The sequence below is a fragment of the Hylobates moloch genome, unplaced genomic scaffold (assembly GCF_009828535.3).
Source record: "Hylobates moloch isolate HMO894 unplaced genomic scaffold, HMol_V3 SCAFFOLD_5, whole genome shotgun sequence".
Lineage (NCBI taxonomy): Eukaryota > Metazoa > Chordata > Mammalia > Primates > Hylobatidae > Hylobates > Hylobates moloch.
The window spans coordinates 90,615,612-90,635,597 of NW_026652280.1; the positions used below are offsets into that span (position 1 = coordinate 90,615,612).

The following is a 19,986-nucleotide window of genomic DNA, read 5'->3' on the forward strand; positions in this document are numbered from 1 at the left end:
TTCTTGCGGGGGAATTCCCATATTTTCTTGCATGCTCATTGACTCATCCATGCTTCATATATTTTTTTCAACTTTTTATTATGGCAAAGTTCAAACATATATAAAAGTACAGTACACCCCATGTACCCACAGCATAGCAAGCCACCCACCTTCATGCTCTCCCTTGAATTAATTGGAAGTAAATCCCAAATATCATGTCATGTCATTTGTGTATTTTATTTTATTTTATATCACTAAAGATAAGGATTTCCCTTCTTTCTTTCTTTCTTTTTTTTTTGACAGAGTCTTGCTGTGTCGCCCAGGCTAGAGTGCAATGGTGCAATCTCAGCTCACTGCAACCTCTGCCTCCTGGGTTCAAACGATTCTCCTGCCTCAGCCTCCCGAGTAGCTAGCATTACAGGCATGCACCACCACACCTAGCTAATTTTTGTATTTTTAGTAGAGATAGGGTTTCACCATGTTGGCCAGGCTGGTCACAAACTCCTGACCTCAAGTGATCAGCCTACCTCGGCCTCCCAAAGTGCTGGGATTACAGGCGTGAGCCCCCACGCCCGGCCAGGATTTCCCTTCTTAACCATAGCCACAATAATATCATCAGACCAAACACAAACAAACAAACTCTTTGTTGTCATCAAGTCTACAGTCTAGGTTCAGAGCCCCAGCTGCCACGTGCCTGTGTCTTGATCCCCCACACACGTGACAGCTGGCCGTTTGGCTAGCTCTCTGCATCAGGCCATGCTCTGTGCATGGCTGCCCTGTGTTTATGTCTCCTTGATGTCCCTCCCTCCTGTTTTTCCCTTGCAGTGTATTAGTCATTTCCGCCTAGTCCCCTCCAGCATGGATTTTCCCGGCTGCATTCCTCTGCCCTGGGGATTTCCTATAAACCACCAATTGATTTGATCTCTAGATGCCTGATCACGTTCAGCACAATTTTTTTTCAGCACGACGCTTAGTCGGGGGTTTTGTGTCTTTCCACAGCAGGGTGCACAGGGCCTGTTGTTCTTTGTGACATTAGCGGACATTGATTCTCAACGCCTGGATCCGTTCATGTATCAGGCATTGCTAGATGGTGACGTTCCATCCTCTTTCGCTTCATCACCGGAAGGCTTCTCGAAAGAGAAACTTCCCCTTGTCTACTACGCAGTTACCCAACAGGATTGGTTTGTTTTAGGATAAATCCCAGGTTTTTTATCTTTTCAAAATAATGATTTGTTTCCCCTGCTGTCTTCCAAAGGTGATTGGCGAAGGTCATTATTGCCACGTATTATTTGATAGGAACGTATTTGGTGATTTCAGAACCTTTCAGTTGTTAACTTTATTGATACTGAAATTGCCCCATCTTTGGCCAATGGGGGCCATAGTTGGCTCTGGGGCCCCCTGCACACCCCAGTAGCTCTGCTGGCATCCTTCCTTCTGCCGGGACCACGTGTGCACCTAGGACACTTCCTACATTACACCTGAAATCGACCATTTCTCCAGGGAGCTCCAGGTTCCTTTCACTAGGAAATAATATTTAGTGATCACAGTCTGGAGGTCAGATCTTCTTTGTTTTTCTTTCTTTTTTTTTTTTTTTTTTTTTTTTTTGAGACAGAGTCTTACTCTGTTGCCCAGGCTAGAGTGCAGTGGTGTGATCTCGGCTCACTGCAACCTCCGCCTCCTGGGCCTTCTTCCTCTCCGTGGAGCCTGGAGACCCCCCTAGAGCTGCACAGAGATGCCCCTTTGTCTTTCCAGGCCGCATAGCTTTCCATCGTGCTCGTGGGCCTGAGTGCACTCACGCAGCCCCCTCTGGAGGGATTTGGGGATGTTTCAAGCCTTTGTTGCCACAAGTAGCTTGTTGTTTCTTTTCTTCTTTTTTAAGAGACATATTTTGCCACACATTTCTAAGTGGTTTTTAGAGTGCAAATGTTTGGGTTTTGATGGCAGTGGTGGTGGTGCTTCTTTAATTAGATTAACTCCTCCATATGCCAGACATGGAAGAGTTGTTCTTTCCTTCATTAACTGAAAAAACAAAACAAAAAAAGATGTATTTTTTTTTAAACATACGGGATGCCATCATGGGTGCTGGTGTCCGCTGTGTTCTGGGTGCCATCCTGGGACGCAGCGGTGAGCGAGAAGATGGCTGCCCTCAGGAGCCCAACGCCGGAGCGGGAACTGCAGAGTCAAGTGAAGCACGATGCATGTCTCACAGGGCTGGTGGCCTCCCGGGAGCCTGGAACAGGAGGCGACACCTGGCATGAGCAAAGGCCCTGGCGAGGACAGAGCCCCCTTAGTTGGGGAGATGGCCGCTGAGGGACCAGGCGTGCCTCCCAGGCTCCACGCCTCCAGGGCTCCGCATCCCCACCAGCCTCTCCCTGTGGGGTTCTGCTCCCGGCGCCTCCTGTCCTTCTCACCCTCCCAGGGACTGACATAGGCCTCCCAGGGATCGGTGCTGCCGGGTTGGGACTCAGCAGGGCCTGGGGCTCAGCAGGGCTGGGGCCGCCTGGACCCTGACACTGGCTGCATTTCAGGAATCCTGTATGGCACAATGACCATGGAGCTGGGTGGGAAGGTCACCATCGAGTGCGCGAAGAACAACTTCCAGGCCGAGCTGGAATTCAAACTCAAGGTAGCGCTGGCTGTAGCCTGGGGGAGAAGAGGCCAGGGAAGGAACGAGGCCTTGGGGATCCCCCTCACACTCTCCCCAGGCCCCAAGGAAGGTTCCCCAAGGCAGTGCACATGAGGGGAGTAGCTCTTGACATCCCGGAACACAGACAGGGCCCAGAGAGGAGAGGCTGCTGCCTGCAGCCACACAGCAGAGCCAGCCTAGGCCCTGTCTCTGTGGCAGGGACACTGCATCCTTGTGCGGAGGTGTGGGGGTCCTGAAGGCCTCGGCGGCGAGTGTTGGGTCCATCCCTCCTGGGCTCCCAGGCACCCCAAGAGAATAACTGTTCCATGCCCCCATGAGGATGTGATTCTGAAGGCCCCAGCCCCCGCTCACTGGGCTCTGTTCTGGGTGTGGCCCTGCAGCCTTTCTTCGGGGGTAGCACCAGCATCAACCAGATCTCGGGAAAGATCACGTCGGGAGAGGAAGTCCTGGCGAGCCTCAGTGGCCACTGGGTAAGGGGCCGTCCCTCAGGGCAGGCACGGCCGGGCGGTCATCGCCAGGCCAGCCTCTGACCCCGCTGGCCATCTGGGGCAGGACAGGGACGTGTTTATCAAGGAGGAAGGGAGTGGAAGCACTGAGCTTTTCTGGACCCCGAGCGGGGAGGTCCGCAGGCAGAGGCTGAGACAGCACACAGTGCCGCTGGAGGAGCAGACGGAGCTGGAGTCCGAGAGGTGAGGCCTGTCAGCGCCCAGGGACCCTGCTGACCACAGCCTGACATGGCTGGGCAGGCAGGTCAGCAGGACTACAGTGCTGTGAGCATGGCCCCAGGATGTCCCTGGCAGGGAGGGCAGGCCTGGTGCACCCCTGGTGGCAGATCATGTGTCCTGGAAAGGACAGATGGAAGGAGGGGGTGTGGCCTGGAGAGGAGCAGGCTCCCCTGTCCTCTCACTGCATCGCTGCCAGCGGGTGACCAACGGGTGCACAGGGAGGTCCCTGCAGGTGGGAGATGGGAGCTCAGTGTTGGAAAAACCCATCTCATGGACAAAAGAAAAGCTCCCTTCAAAGTAGTGAGCTCCCTATCATTGGAGGCAATCAAGCAGAGGTTGCCCTGTGCCTTCATTCTGGTGCCAAGGGGCCCTGATTCCCAGCTGTCTAGGGGTCAGGCTGCCCGGGCCACTGGCTCAGGGTGGGTGGCTGGCCCACAGGCTCTGGCAGCACGTCACCAGGGCCATCAGCAAGGGCGACCAGCACAGGGCCACACAGGAGAAGTTTGCGCTGGAGGAGGCACAGCGGCGGCGGGCCCGCGAGCGGCAGGAGAGCCTCATGCCCTGGAAGCCACAGCTGTTCCACCTGAACCCCATCACCCAGGAGTGGCACTACCGATACGAGGAGTAAGTGCCGGCAAAGCCCTGGGGGCCACAGGGTGGGGCTGGGCCTAGCAGACGGGCTGAGAAGGGCCCAGGGGCTCCTGGCTTCCCTCTCACCTTCAGCCTGTCCCCTGGAGGAGTTAGTGGGGGAGGGTCAGATAGTGACACCCCCCACCATCAGTGCTTACTGCAGGCCCTGCCCATGGGGTGTGAGCAGTGGTCATTCTCCTGGAGGTCTCTGGCCACGGTTGGGGGGCTAAAGGCGGGCCAGGACAGCCCCCTCACCTGAGGGCCACCGCCTGTGCTGATGGACGCCCTCTGGACCCTCCAGCCACAGGCCCTGGGACCCCCTGAAGGACATCGCCCAGTATGAGCAAGACGGGATCTTGCGGACCCTGCAGCAGGAGGCCGTGGCCCGCCAGACCACCTTCCTGGGCAGCCCAGGGCCTAGGCACGAGGTCAGCACCCCACAGGCCCCACCCAGGGCTGGTCTTAGCTGCACGTGTGGCCACCACCACCCCTTGCTCCTCACCTCGCTCCTCCCTTCCCCTCACGCTGTTAAGTCTTAGCCCTTTCCTCCCAGTGGACCTGGGACACAAGCTTAGGCCCTCACGCCCTCATCCCCCAGCCCCCTCGTCCTCTTTCCTTCTCTGCCCAGCACGGGACTCAGGAAACCGGGATTTGCAGGATGCTCAGTTCTAGGGGCACCTTGGCGTGTGGGACCCTGTGTCTACTGCCTCTGTCCACTGCCCCCAAAGTCTCCCTCTGCCAAGTTAGCAGCCACATTATCCCGTTCCACTCATCAGAAAACAGAAGGTCAGGGCAGCCCAGGGCCCTTCCCAGGTAGGAGGAGGAGGAGCCAGCACTTGCACAGATCTTGTGTCTGGAAAGGGGAAGCAGGACAGCAGGGAGGCTCCCGGGAGGAACCTGAGGAAGCTGCCTTGGGTGTGTCTTGGTGCCATGCCTTGGGCGGCCACCAGGTGGCGCCAAACCCACACGCCCCTGTTCCAGGTGTGCTGAGCTGCACCGCACCAGCCATGCACCTACTGCGTGCAGACCCTGCAGGGCGCGGCCAGTGCTCACCCGCAGCGGGCAGGATGGGGGCGTGTTCCCCAGCTGATGCCGTCTAGGCCAGACTCAAATGAGAGGCCATGCTTGCCTGATGGCCCTAACTTCCCCAGCAAGCGGGGGGCGGCGATATCTCCTTGGCTGCATGTCCCATGCTCTGCCTGCCAAGGGACTAGGGAAGAAGCCTCAGGAAGGCAGACAAATGCACCCCCTCTGTCTGCAGCACAGTTTCCATCCCCCCGGGTTCAAGCCAGACTGCTAGCTCCCGCCTTCCCTTGGCCCCAGCCCCTCCCAGTCCCGCTCCTCAGCCTCTCCCCACCGATCTCCAGCAGATGTCCACCCCCAGTGCCCTCTGCAGCCTCCCACCTCTCAGCCCCTGCAGTCGGCCTGGGCCCCGCCATGCGTCAAAAACCATCCCATGGAGTACCTTGTGGCCAAACCCACCTGCCCCACCTCTGACCCCACCTGTCCTGGCTCTGACCCCACCTGCTCCATCGCTGACCACACCTAGTGCGGAGCATCCCTGGCACCTCTCTGGCCCCGAAGGCCTGTTGTTACGTGGTGGTCCCACAGCCAGGTTCTGCTCTTTCCCCACCCCTGAGCATCGGTTCCTGTCCTGGGTTCCTTGTGAGCTCAAGTAAGGGCTGAATGGATGAGCCCTGCCTGCACTCCTGGGGTTGTGAGCAGCTGGCTGAGTCTGAGGGATCCCCCCTGGAGATGCCCCTTGACATGGGGAACCCTAGCCATCTGGGGTTCCTATGGAACCGCCAGCTCCCACAGTGGCCTCGGCTTTCATCTGTCCTCGTGGCTCAGGGGTCAGAACCACCCTCCGCCCCCCATGCCATCACCTCTGCATTTATTGGATGCAACCCCGTGGTGAGCACAGGGCAGGCGTGTCTGCACCGCCTTGCAGGCCCTTGCTCACTGTGAGGGGTCAGCAGCTCTGTCTCACCCACAAGGAAACAGGCCGAAAGGGACCGTGGCTACTCCAGGCCATGCCAGGGCTGAGACAGACCCCTCCAGCCAGCTCCACAGCCCAGCAGCTGCCCTCCCTGCTGGCTGCCACCTCTAGCACTGTCCTGGCATGAGCATGCCACCATGTCCCTGGGGCCTGGGCAGGGGGCATGAGTGGCTTTCAGCTGCAGCAGCTCCGTTTCTCTGCAGAGGTCTAGCCCAGACCAGCAACTTCGCAAGGCCAGCGACCAGCCCTCCGGCCACAGCCAGGCCACGGAGAGCAGCGGATCCACGCCTGAGTCCTGCCCAGAGCTCTCAGACAAGGAGCAGGATGGTGACTTTGTCCCTGGTGAGCCCCCTTGGGCCCAGCCCCAAGGCCTCTGTCGGGTGGGCGCCTCAGATGCTGACCTGGCTGGAGGGGAGGCCAGAGAAGCACCTGCCCAGATGTAGGGCAGCCTCCCAGCAAAAGCTCCTCTGCTGCCCTTAGGGGCCCCTCAGCAGGCTCTGCCCTCTCAGAGTCTGGGAGGCAGCCCAAGGGCTGACGGGGGGAAGGTGGGGGCAGGGAAGAAAGGGAATGGGCCCAGGCCAGGGGCTTCCCAGTGGCCGGAAGGGCAGGTCCAGTGCATCCTGCCCCAGCCCTCTGCTCCTTTCCTGTCACCAGGAGCTGTGTCTCCCCGACTTTGTCCCTGCCTCTGTAATGGATGGGCCTTGCCTTGGCCACATCTGCCTCCCAGGCCTGTTAGTGGCTGGTCCAGCCTGGGGGTTCCCTCCAGAAACATCCTCAGCACCCCTCCCTCATCTCCGTGTCTCCAGCTTGGCCCTGCAGGTTTCCCACGAGGTGGGGTGGAGGCCCGAGCTGGATATGACCCTGTGACCCACATGCCAGCCCCAGCTCATCCTCACTTCTCCCTTCCCTTCCTGTGTCTCCCTCGGGGCCATCCCAGGCAGTGAGAGCCCATGCCCTCGGTGCAGGAAGGAGGCGCGGCGGCTGCAGGCCCTGCACGAGGCCATCCTCTCCATCCGAGAGGCCCAGCAAGAGCTGCACAGGTGGGCCACACTCAGGGTGTCCATCCGGACTCCGGGTCGGAGAGTGCGAGAGACCTGGTAGAGCTAGGGCGGGAGGTGGGCAGGCCAGGAGGCCGAGGCCGGGGTTGTCATTGGAGCTGGAACCCACAAGACCTGCAGGGTGATGAAAGGAAGACAACCGCTGAGGGCAGGAGAGAGGATGTGGGAGTGGCAGATGGTGCGGGATGATCAACCAGCCAAGTTGGCCATGCCTGGCAGATACTGAGCCGGAGATGTCCTGAAGCCTAGAGGAAGGTGCCAGCCCAGCATGGCCTGGGGTAGCCCCAGGAGAGACCCTGAGTTGTGCAGAGCAAGGTGGCAGTCTGGGCTCACTGTAGTGGTCCCCCACCTGCGTACAGTGGCTTCTCAGGAATGGCTGGGGAAGGAGCAAATGGGAGTGGCCGAGAGCTGGCAGGTGCAGGCCACCAGGGCCACTTGGCCCCTTCCTGTCAGCAGATCCCACCAATGGGGAGCAGAGCACAGGGTCCATCTTGGGTCCAAGGCTTCTGGCTCTGAGCCAGGCTGAGGGTCTCACTGGCTGTGGGACCTCAGCTGTCACACCTCAGCCTCCCCTCTGTAAAGTGGGCTTGATAGCAGTACCCCAGGGTGCTCACTCTGTAAAGTGGGCTTGATAGCAGTACCCCAGGGTGCTCACTCTGTAAAGTGGGCTTGATAGCAGTACCCCAGGGTGAAATGCAGCCAGGGCACAGGCCCAGGCTCTGTGAGGCTCAGGAGCCTTGGAGAACTGTCATTGTCCCTGCGTGAGCATTTCCAGAAGGTGAGGCTGTGTGGGCAGAGAAGCAGGGAGGCCTGGCTCCCCAGAAGCAGGTCAGCTGTCAGGCAGGTGGCCAGAACTCAGCCAGAAGCTTCTGCAGCAAACTGGATACCGCGTCAGAGGCCAGGTCCTCCATGGCAAAGTACTCCAGCTCAGGGCCAGGCCTCCACAGCAGAGGATTGCCGGCAAGGGGCTCGGACAGCAGCGTCTACTCCCTCACGGTCCCGGAGGGTGGAGTCCGAGATCTCGGTGCCGCAGGGCTGGTTTATCCCGAGACCTCTCTCCTGCCTGGCAGACGCCACCTTCTCACTGTGTTGTGTCTTCATCTCCTCTTCATATAAGGACACCAGTCCTATGGGACCAGGGCCCACCCTAATGGTCTCAATTTAAATAAATACCTCTTTAAGGACCCCATCTCCAAATACAGTCTTATCTGAGGTGGAAGGGGTTAGGACTCCAACATATGAAGGTGGCAGAGGCATGACTCAGCCATAACCACAGGCGTGGGAGGGAGGATGTAAAAGGCTGACTCCCCGGTCCCTGACCCTCCTCTGCCCTGGATGTGCCCAGGGAATCCCAGTATAGCCATGGTGCTGTGGGGCCCTCCCACTAACAAGCTTTCCAGCCCACCCACTCCGATGTCCCTGGAGGGCCATCCCGTCTCCACCTCAGCCCTGTGTCCAGCACCTGGTCAAGCACCCAGGGCGCCATCCTGGCCTGTGCGAAGGGGACTTGCTGGCATTCACACAGCCCCCACGACCTGTCCCCTGTCCTTGCAGGCACCTCTCGGCCATGCTGAGCTCCACGGCACGGGCAGCACAGGCACCGACCCCAGGCCTCCTGCAGAGCCCCCGATCCTGGTTCCTGCTCTGCGTGTTCCTGGCGTGTCAGCTGTTCATTAACCACATCCTCAAATAGGAGCCCTGGGGGCAGAGCTCCTGGCCAGCCCTGAGCCCTCCCTCCCAGGCACCCAGCACTTTAAGCCTGCTCCATGGAGGCAGAGAGGCCCGGCAAGCACAGCCACTGTGACGGGGAGTCCAGGCGCAGGAGGGACCCGGGGCCACAAGGGTGCTGCGGGCCCAGGTGTGCTGGGCCCCTCTCGGGAGCACTGGCCTCTCTGCAGGGCCTTCCGCCCAGCGCCGGCCTTAATGCTAAAGCCAAATGCAGCTTCTGCTGTGCGACACACTCCTAGCCATCTTGCCGTGTTACCCCCTGTCCAGCCTCCACTTGCCACGAAGGATGGATGGATTTAGGGTGGGAGGGCCTGCCTGGGCCCTGGACAGTCACACCCCAGCAGCAGTGAGTGGGCAGGTTTGGAGGAGCAGCCAGTGAGCCCCGAGTGGCCCAGGAGTCCCCCCCCACACGGATGCATAGGCCTGCCTTCTGGAGACCCTGTCCACATTGCCGGGGCCACCCTGGTGGGGCCACTGGTGGGTGCCAGGGACAGGTTAGGGCTGCTCTGTTGGGGGGGGCATTTTGGTTTTTTATTCCACCATGTGCTGTTTGGATGGGAGCCCCACAGAGGCAGGTCCTGGAACCACCCCACCTCCACACCTGGACGCTCGCTCTGGTGGGGGCACACAGAGGTGGAGGTGGTTGTGGGTGCAGGTGTATGCAGGGGTGTGGGGGGCGCAGGGGTGTGGCTTAGCTGGCCCCGCACCCGGGCCAAGGAGGCTCAAGTTCGCCACTTTACTCAGACCGATGCACAGTCTTCCCATTTTACACTTTTTTAATAAACATAATTGCAATATTTTAGGTGGGCTGCAAACTGCAGTCAGCCTTCACGTCTGGCCTCAGTCCCCGTGTCAGTGTCGCTCTGCGTGTGCGTGTGCGTGTGTGTGAGCCTCTACACATATATATACATACAGAGCCTTAAACTATGTCGTGGCGGTGCCATCTGAGCTGTAGCGGATGGTTTTGTTTCCAGTTTTTGTATCCATGTCCTTGTCTCCCCTCCTCCCCCATCTGGGGATGTGTCTGTGCTCCACACCTTTAAATAAACAGACACATATGTGCTCTTTTCTTGCGGGACTTCTGGAAACGAGAGGAGGGCTTCCCAGGAAGACTCAAGGCCAGCGTGGAGCCATGTGGCGCTGGGTGGAGGGGCCTGGGAGGGAGGAGGGGCCCAGGAGGGAGGAGGGTGCAGAGTTCACAGAACCATGGGCAGCCAGCCCACCCTGTGGAGCAAATGCTGGGAGGCTGGGGTCCCATCACCACCCAATGAGCCAGTAGGGGGACACAGAGTGACACTGCCCACAGGAGCTCCAGGCACCTCAGAGGCTGCTTGGGGGCATTGGTACAGCCCCTGAGGCCAATGCTGCCAGTCACTGAAGGGGACCCCCAGGATGGACCACCTGACCTGCTGCCCTTGCTTCGGTTCCACTGTGGCCACCACCCCTGGTACTCAGACACCAAGGCCAGTGAGTGGGCCTGCCCAGGGTGCCCCTGAAGGAGGGGTGGGGGCACTTGACCACAGGCCTCAAGTGACAGCAGAGGGAGACTGCAGCCCACCTCTCACAGCAACCAGAGGACAAGGGTGATGGAGGGCAGCCAGGCAGCGCCCAGGAGAGGGGGACGCAAGGGGCCTCGGGTCACCACCTCCCTCTGCAACCTCCCCATCTCGACCCCCAAGGCCCCAGGAGAGGAGGGGCTGTGGCTGGGGTGGAGGGAGAGGCAGGGGGTCCTGCCCTCCAGCTCCTCTGAGGAGCCTATGTCCGCCTCAGACAGCCAGGACTCCCAAGACCCCCCCGAACAACCTGGAGGATGGGGCGGGAGGCCTTGCCTGGCTCCAGTGCCCCTATGTGGAGGCCACACGCCATGGGGCAAACATGAGAAGCCGTGGGGGTGACGGCCTTCTGCATCTTGATGCCGGGGCAGACACCCTGCCCGGGACCCCTATCTTGCCTCCTGCACCCCAGGCCCATGCAGAGCAAACGTGATCAGCCAGATGCCCTGCCCAGATGTCCTGCCCAGAGGCAGCCTACCCAGGGGTCTGCCTCCCACCAGCTCCAGCTCACCACAAGGCAGGCCCTCCCCCTACACCCCAGCAACTTCACACGCCAGGGGCAAGACTGGAATCCCCTCCAGAATTCTCCGTCTATCTTAGAACTGTTTATTTTTTAATTTATTTTTGAGACAAGGTCTCACTCTGCCACCCAGGCTGGAGTGCAGTAGTCGGATCAAAGCTCACTGCAGCCTCGACCTCCCAGGCTCAAGCGATCCTCCTGCCTCAGCCTCCAGAATAGCTGGGACTACAGACACACACCACCACGTCTAGCTCATTTTTTTTAGAGACAGGAGTCCGACTATGTTGCCCAGGCTCATAACCTCCTGGTCTCAAGCGGTCCTCCTGCCTTGGCCTCCCAAAGCGCTGGGATTACAGGTGTAAGCCATGGCTCCCAGCCTCTTGCTAAGAACTATTTTAAATCAACAAGGAAGAGAAAGCAACTATCCCAGAGGAAAAAAACAGAGTCCAGACCCCAGTGTGTCCAGGGTGAGCATAATCCTAAGGGAATAATTGAGCTGATGCCCAAAGAGATGCCTACACAGGTGTTCAGGGAGCACTTTACAACCGTAATCACCTGGCCTCGGTTTGCAACTTTGCAGGAGGTGGAAGGGAGGGCACCTGACCAGCATTTCAAATGTTCCACAAGGTTCATTGTAGCCAGTGTCACTATTTGGAGAGCTCCAGATGTCACTCTTTGGAGCTCCTGGGGCAGGATTCATCAAATGAATATGCCATAGAGGCTGTCAAGGTCCAGGGGAAATCAGCTGGCCTGAAATCGAAAGCCCAGGCTGCACTGATTGTATTGAAGAGGGCGCAGTGAGAGCTTCCAGCTCATCAGAGGAAAATCCTCCATGCCGCCAACCGTGTTGGTATCTCAGCTGCAGGGCTTACTGCAGATGCCAGACTGCGACGGATTTCATGCGCCAGGAGCGTTTGATTCCAGATGTGTGTTTGACACCCTTCCTGTGTGTCCTGTTGTATCTCTAATTGGAAGCAAGACAGAAACCAGCATAACAGGCTGGCCGGAGACCTTATGGTGCTTATTGCTGGCTGTGATAACAGGTGCCACCATATTTTCTTTTTTTTTTTTTTTTTTTGAGACAGAGTCTCACTCTGTTGCCCAGGCCAGAGTTCAGTGGCACAATCTCGGCTCCCTGCAACCTCCACCTCTCAGATTCAAGCGGTTCTCATGCCTCAGCCTCCCCAGTAGCTAGGATTATAGGCACGCACCACCACGCCCAGCTAATTTTTGTATTTTTAGTAGAGACAGGGTTTCACCATGTTGGCCAGGCTGGTCTTGAACTCCTGAGCGCAAGTGATCCGCCAGCCTCGGCCTCCCAGAGTGCTGGGATTACAGACGTGAGCCATCACCCTCGGCCAAGCCACCCCATATTTTCCAAATCTGTCCATCTGGGATTTTGACCACAGAGCTATGTCCACTGAAGCCCATTCTCAATCAGCTCCTACTCACATTGACAGACTTGTGTAAATTTATGGAGTGAGCTGCTTAAAGTGGTCTGTATGCCTTAAGAGAGACATTTCTGCAAGGCAGGACTTGACTACACTGAATGTTTCTGCTGGAATTGCTGGCAAAGATATGGGGCTTACCACCTGTGATGATGATGCTGCGTCTCCGTTCCTGGAAAGACCTGGAGAAAGATCACAGAGGAAAGCGCAGCCCACTGCGCCTGCCGACGCACCTGCAGAGAAGGCTGACAACCTGGGGAACATCCTGAGAAACCAGGATATATGTGCACTACCAAATACACAGAGTGAGGAGCAGGCAGTGATGACAATAATCTACACTTAGAGCCCAAAGCTGCGGCGTGGTGGGTCGGTCTGCTTTAAGAATCGTCCAGACATGAGTTTTTTCCAAGCAACCTCACCGAAACCATACCATGGAGAGCCTCTCTCTCAAGGGGGCCATACACTCGTTCTCCTGAAAGTACAGGTATCGGCACAAAGAAAATAGTGTCATTTTGGTTTAAAGACAACTGTAGAATAAAATTAATATTATGAAAACAAATAAATAAAATAATAAAACCCTGAACATGGTTTTTGGGTCCATCAATGAAGGGTTCCCCAGGTGAGTTTTGTATGTGGACCCTGGAAAGAAAACGACGTGCGGTGATATTTGCTGACCATGGGGGTGTCCGGAGCTGTGCCTCCCACCCTAGTGCAGCAGGACACCCCTTCCTGGTCTCAGTCCCCGGCCCTCCCCTGCCCTGAGCCATGCCATTTGAGGGGCTATGCCTGGCTAAGCCACCTTGGCTTCGGTTCCAAGTCCCAGACCGGACAGGAGAGTGCAGGAGCAACTGTGGCCTTTCCCCAACCTGCCCCTGCCCCCCACTCTGCTCAGAAAATATTGTGGGAATGAGGGAAGGAAGAGGGACAGACGCAGGGGGTGCTGGCTGGGCACCAGAGCTGGAAGGGACCCCTAAGACATCTTGGAGAGAGAACAAGGCTGGAGGTGGTGCTTGCCCTGGAGGGGCTGGGGAAGGGGAGGCCAGCGAGGAACGCCTGTTTCTCTTCTGCTGAGCAGGGCTGGTGGAGCCTGGACCCTCTTGGGGTGCATGATCGGGGGTGAAAGTCAAGATACCTCTTCCCCTCCCTAGGAAGTGGCCAGGCAACAAGGAAAACGTCTTAGGCTAGGCCGGCGGGCAGGGGTACTGGGGAAGGGATGGGGAGGGCCCGTCCTGGGGGACGCCGAATTCCAAAGCCCGGTCAGTGGCTTTACAGTTTTAGCTCTTATATTTAGGTCTTTGACAAATTGTAAGGAAATACAAATCAAAACTACAATGAGTCAAGACTTCAGATGTCTTCAAGGTATATTCATATTGTTACATGTGCCAGAATTTCCTTCCTTTTTTTGGCTGAATTAGTATTTTCTTGTATGAATAGACCACATTTTGTTTATCCATTCATCTGTTCATGGATACTCAGTTTTTTTTCCTTCTACCTTTTCGCTATTATAAGTAATGCTGCGGCCGGGCGCGGTGGCTCACACCTGTCATCCTGGCACTTTGAGAGACCAAGACAGGAGGATCGCCTTGAGGTCAGGAGTTTCAGACCAGCCTGGCCAACATGGTGAAACTCCGTCTCGACTAAAAATACAAAAATTAGCCGGGCATGGTGCTGGGCGCCTGTAATCCCAGCTACTCGGGAGTGTGAGGCATGAGAATCAATTGAACCCAGGGGGCGGAGGTTGCAGTGAGCCGAGATTGCGCCATTGCACTCCAGCCTGGGTGACAGAGCAAAACTTCACCTCAAAAAATAAAAAATAAGGAAATAAGTAATACTGCTCACCGTTCACAATAGCAAAGACATGGAATCAACCTAAATGCCCACCAATGGTAGACCAGATAAAGAAAATGTGGTACATATACACCACGGAATACTATGCAGCCATAAAAAAGAAGGAGATCATGTCCTTTGTAGGAACATGGATGGAGCTGGAGGCCATTATTCTTAGTAAACTAATGTAGGAACAGAAAACCAAATATCACATGTTCTCACTTATAAGTGGGAGCTAAATAATGAGAACACATGGACGCAGAGAGGGGAACAACATACACTGGGGCCTACTTAAGAGTGGAGGGTGGGAGGAGAGAGAGGATCAGAAAAAATAACTCTTGGGTACTGGGTGACAAAATAACCTGTACAACAAACCCCATGACATGAGTTTACCTATATAAACAAACCTGCACATGTATCCCCGAACCTAAAATAAAAGTTAAAAAAAGAACAACAGCAATGAAAACAATGAATAATAAATAAATAAATAATGCTGCTATGGACGTGGGTATATAAATATCTGTTTGAGCACCTGTTTTCATGTCTTTTGGGTATATAATACCCAAAAGGAGGAGGGACAGATGCAGGGGGTGCTGGCTGGGCACCAGAGCTGGAAGGGACCCCCGAGACATCTTGAGGGGAGAACAAGGCTAGAGGTGGTGCTTGCCCTGGAGATGCTGGGGCAGGGGAGGCCAGCGAGGGGCCCCCTTTTCTCTTCTCGCCCGCCACCACACCTGGCTAATTTTGTCTTTTTAGTCAAGACAGGGTTTCACCATGTTGGCCAGGCTGGTCTTGAACTCCTGACCTCAGGTGATCCGCCCACCTCCGCCTCCCTAAATGCTGGGATTACAGGCATGAGCCACCATGCCCGGTCAATATATTGTTGTTAACGGTAGTCACCATGTTATACATGGAAGTTACTCCTCCTGTCTAGTGGACATATACCCAAAAGTAGAATCTCTGAATCATACAGTAATTCTATTTTTACTTATTTTACTTTATTCTTTAAAAGTGACAGGGCCAGGCACAGTGGCTCAGGAGAATCACTTGAACCCAGGAGGCAGAGGTTGTGGTGAGCCGAGATCGTGCCATTGTATTCCAGCTGGGCAACAAGAGTGAAACTCCGTCTCAAAAAAAAAAAGAAAGAAAGAAAGAAAAAGAAAAAAAAAGTGACAGATAAAGTTGAATATATTACAATGTACACCATGATCTTCTACAATATGTATAAATTGTGGAATGGCAAAATCAAGCTAAGTGACATAACCACACCTCACATAGTTGTTCTTGTGATAAGAAGACTTAAAATCTACTCTCTCAGCATTTTTCAAGAATATAATATATTGTTGGTTTTTGTGGGTTTTTTATTTCTTTGAGAGGGAGTCTGACTCTGTCACCCAGGCTGGAGTGCGGTGGTGTGATCTTGGCTCATTGCAGCCTCTGCCTCCCGGGTTCAAGCAATTCTCCTGCCTCAGCGTCCTGAGTAGCTGGGATTACAGGCGCCCGCCACCACGTCCAGCTAATTTTGTCTATTTAGTCAAGACGGGGTTTCACCATGTTAGCCAGGCTGGTCTTGAACTCCTGACCTCAGGTGATCCGCCCACCTCAGCCTCCCCAAATGCTGGGATTACAGGCGTGAGCCACCAGGCCCTGTCAACATATTGTTGTTAACGGTAGTCACCACGTTATACATGGAAGTTACTCCTCCTGTCTAACAGAAATTTTGGAACCTTTTTCCAGCATTTCCCCAGCCACCTCCTCACCACCTCTGCAGCTCCTGGTAACCACCATTTTACACTCCACTTCTGTGGGTTCAACTTTTTTAGACTTTGCATGCAAGTGAGATCATGTAGCATTTGGCTTTCTGGGCTGTCTCATTTCACCTAACTTAATGTCCTCCAGGCTTATCCATGTTGTTACAAATGACAGGATGTCCTTCTTTTTTCTTGCTGCATAGTATTTCATTGTGTATACATGGCACATTTTCTTTATCCATTTATCTGTTGATGGACTAGGTTAATTCTCTATCTTGGCTGTTGTGACTATGCTTCAATGAACAGAGGAAGTGCAGATATTTCTTTGATACACTAACTTCACTTGTTTGGAGCATCTACCTAGCAGTGAGATTGCTGGATTATATAGTAGTTCTATTTTTAATTTTTTTAGGAACTTCTGTACTGTTTTCCATAATGGCTGCAATAATTTGCACTCCTACCAAGAATGAGGAAGTGTTCCCTTTTATCCACAGCCTCACTGCCAGTTGTTATCTTTGGTCTTTTTGATAATAGCCATTCTGATAGGTGTGAGGTGGTATCTCATTGTGGCACTAATTTGCATTTCCCTGATGATCAAGATACTGAGCATTTTTTCATACCTATTGGCCACTTGCATATCTTCTTTTGAGATATGTCTATTTAGTCCTTTGCCTATTTTTTAATTAGGTTGATTTGTTGCTATTGAGTTGTCGTATATTCTGGATATAAACCCCTTATCAGTTGTACGGTTTGCAAATATTTTCTCCCATTCTGCAGGTTGTCTGTTCACTCTGATGACTGTTGCATTTGCTATGCAGAAGCTTTTTGGTTTGATGTAATCACATTTGTCTATATCCGCTTTTGTTGACTTATTTTTAATTTTTCAAGGAACTGTTTTCCACAACAGTGACACCACTTTGTATCCCCAGCAGCAGTACACGAGGGTTCCATTTTCCTCATTAACACCTCTTTTCTGTTCTTTTGCTTTGTTTTGTTTTTTGATAATAGTCATCCTAATGGGTCTGAAATGGTATATCATGTGGGTTTGATTTGCATTTTCCTAACGATTAGTAATGTTGAGCATCTTTTCTTTTCTTTTCTTTTTTCTCTCTCTTTTTTTAATGGAGACGGGGTCTCTCCATGTTGCCCAAGCTGGTCTTAAACTACTGGGCTCAAGTGATCCTCCAGCCTCAGCCTCTCAAAGTGCTGGGATTACAGGCATGAGCCATCACATTCAGCCAAGCATCTTTTCGTCTGCTTTTTAGCCATTTCTATATCTTCTTTGGAGAAATGTCTTTTCAAGTCCTTTGACTTTTTTTTTCTTAGACAGGGTCTCACTCTGTTGCCCAGACTGGGGTGTAGTCGCATGATCACAGCTTACTGCAGCCTCAACCTCTCTGGCTCAAGCAATCCTCCCTCAGCCTCCCAAGTAGCTGGGTCCACAGGTGCATGTCACAACACTCAGCTGATTATTTTTTATTTTGTGTAGAAACGGGGTCTCCCTATGTTCCCTAGGCTGGTCTTGAACTCCTAGGTTCAAGTGATCCTCTTGCCTCGGCCTCCCAAAGTGCTGGGATTACACATATTAGCCACCGCACCTGGCTGGTGTTAGTTCTTCTTTAAATGTTTGGTAGACTTGGCCGGGCGCAGTGGCTCACATCTGTAATCCCAGCAATTTGGGAGGCCGAGGCAGGTGGATCACTTGAGGTTGGAAGTTCGAGACCGGCCTGGCCAACATGGAGAAACCCTGTCTCTACTAAAACTACAAAAATTAGCCAGATGTGGTGGCAGGCACCTGTAATCCCAGCTACTCAGGAGGCTGAGGCAGGAGAATTGCTTGAATCTGGGAGGCAGAGGTTGCAGTGAGCCAAGATCATACCATTGCACTCCAGCCTGGGCAACAGAGAAAGACTCTATCTCAAAAAAAAAAAAAAAAGGCAGGGTGCAGTGGCTCACACCTGTAATCCCAGCACTTTGAGAGGCCGAGGCGGGCAGATCACAAGGTCAGGAGATCGAGACCATCCTGGCTAACATGGTGAAACCCTGTCTCTACTAAAAAAATACAAAAAATTAGCCGGGCATGGTGGCAGGCGCCTGTAGTCCCAGCTACTCGGGAGGCTGAGGCAGGAGAATGGTGTGAACCCAGGAGGAAGAGCTTGCAGTGAGCCAAGATCGTGCCACTGCACTCCAGCCTGGGCAACAGAGCAAGACTCCGTCTCAAAGAAAAAAAAAAGAAAGGAAGTTCCTAGAGCCAGGTCCACTCTTCTAAGATTGCAGCAGGGAGCCTCATATCAGGGAGGCTGGTGGAGGGCTGCTGAGGTGAGAACTGGAGAAAACATTCTAGAAGAAAGAACTGGCCTGCCCTTAGGAAACATGCCTAAGGGGGCCCACACTGTCTCAGTGAAATGTTAATGAGATTGCTAAAAGAAAAACCTTAGCCAAATTCAATTTATTTATTTTATTTTATTTTTGATACGGAGTCTTGCTCTTATTGCCCAGGCTGGAATGCAGTGGCATGATCTCAGCTCACTGCAACCTCCGCCTCCTGGGTTCCAGTGATTCTCCTGCCTCAACCTTCCAAGTAGCTGGGATTACAGGCACCCACCACCACGCCCGGCTAATTTTTTTGTATTTTTTATTAGAGACGGGGTTTCACCGTCTTGGCCAGGGTGGTCTCAAAATCCTGACCTCAGGTCATCTGCCTACCTCAGCCTCCCAAAGTGCTGGGATAACAGGCGTGAGCCAGCGCACCCGGCCTAAATTTAAGAGTTTAATTGAACAAAGAATAATTGGGAATGGGGCAGCCTCCCAAGCCAGAGCAAGCTCAGAGATTCCAGCACAGCGGCAGAAGCAGATTTACGGACAGAAAAAGAAACGAAGGCGACGTACGGAAAACGGAAGTGAGGTACAGAGATAGCTGGACTGGCTACAACTTGGCGTTTGCCTTATTTGAACGCAGTTTGAACAGCTGGCCACCTCTGATTGGCCAAAACTCAGTGACTGGCACAAGAGTCGACTACACTCTGTTTACAACTCCATTTAGGTTTTAGTTCATGATGTACAGAGAAACCTTTAGGCTGAACTTAAAATATGGAAGGAGGCAGCTTTAGGCCAAACTTGATTTAATAGGATGTCAAATGGAGCATGCATCCTTTTCTGCCAGGTCTCAGGTCCTTCGGTGGAAACCAGCATAATGATTCATACGGAGGCAGCAGGGCCTCTGATCCCACGGAGCACTCACCTGCTCTCATTTGCAACACAGGCAGCTGGGCGGTGAGCCCTGTCTGGGGAGATGGAAGAGCTGTCCTGCTAGTGACCACAAGCTCACCCTCAGTAGCCTCAGTTTCTGAGGTCAGAGGGAGCCTGGGATTCCTATCATGGCTCACAGTACAGCTATTTGGAGAAGCAAACCCAGCACAGATAGCCGGAGCCCTTGGAGGCCACCGAAGCAGTCTGTCAATCATTTATAGGAAATTGTAACAATCCAGAGATTATTTTGATCCTAAACTCCAGTACGTAAGTATTTCTATTTTCTCATTCCAGGTGTGAACCTCCTGGGCCTGGATGGGCAGACAGCACAGCCCAAGATGCCAGAGTGCCCTGGTGCAGGATCTGACCTCTGCCCAACCTCTTGCCTAGGTGAGTGTGTTGGTGAACCCTGTGTGAACTCCTACACCCAAGGAAAGTGTATGAAGTGTGACCAGGTGACACTTACAGCCTTCCCCAATGGCCTGGACTCCTGCTGCCATGTTCCATCTGCTGTGAGGGTGGGTGTGCGGAAGGCATCCTCTGTGACTTCAAAACCTGCAGCCTCTTGGCCCAGCAGTGGCCAGGCTGGGAATGTGCCCCAAAGAAGTCAATAAAACTGAACCTAATATTTAGTCATGAGGATGTTTGCTGTTTAGCTATGAAAATTTAGGAGAGGCCAGGCATGGTGGCTCACGCCTGTAATCCCAGCACTTTGGGAGGCCGAGGCGGGCAGATCACCTGAGGTCAGGAGTTCAAGACCAGCCTGACCAACATGGAGAAACCCATCTCTACTAAAAATACAAAATTAGCCGGGCATGGTGGCACACTCCTGTAATCCCACCTATTCGGGAGGCTGAGGCAGGAGAATCTCT

The 19,986-nt window shown here is 54.1% G+C and overlaps 1 protein-coding gene across 1 annotated transcript in view; it reads left to right on the forward strand.

Moving 5' to 3' along the window:
* OSBPL5 (oxysterol binding protein like 5) overlaps positions 1-9,835 on the forward strand; it is an 85,889-nt gene extending 76,054 nt beyond the window's left edge. The window contains exons 15-22 of the mRNA XM_032153776.1: positions 2,508-2,605; positions 3,007-3,096; positions 3,179-3,315; positions 3,790-3,975; positions 4,283-4,409; positions 6,184-6,322; positions 6,918-7,020; positions 8,593-9,835. Of these exons, the coding sequence (XP_032009667.1) occupies positions 2,508-2,605; positions 3,007-3,096; positions 3,179-3,315; positions 3,790-3,975; positions 4,283-4,409; positions 6,184-6,322; positions 6,918-7,020; positions 8,593-8,731 (1,019 nt within the window). The 3' untranslated portion in view covers positions 8,732-9,835. The remainder of the gene's footprint in view (positions 1-2,507; positions 2,606-3,006; positions 3,097-3,178; positions 3,316-3,789; positions 3,976-4,282; positions 4,410-6,183; positions 6,323-6,917; positions 7,021-8,592) is intronic.
* Positions 9,836-19,986: the final 10,151 nt, after the last annotated feature.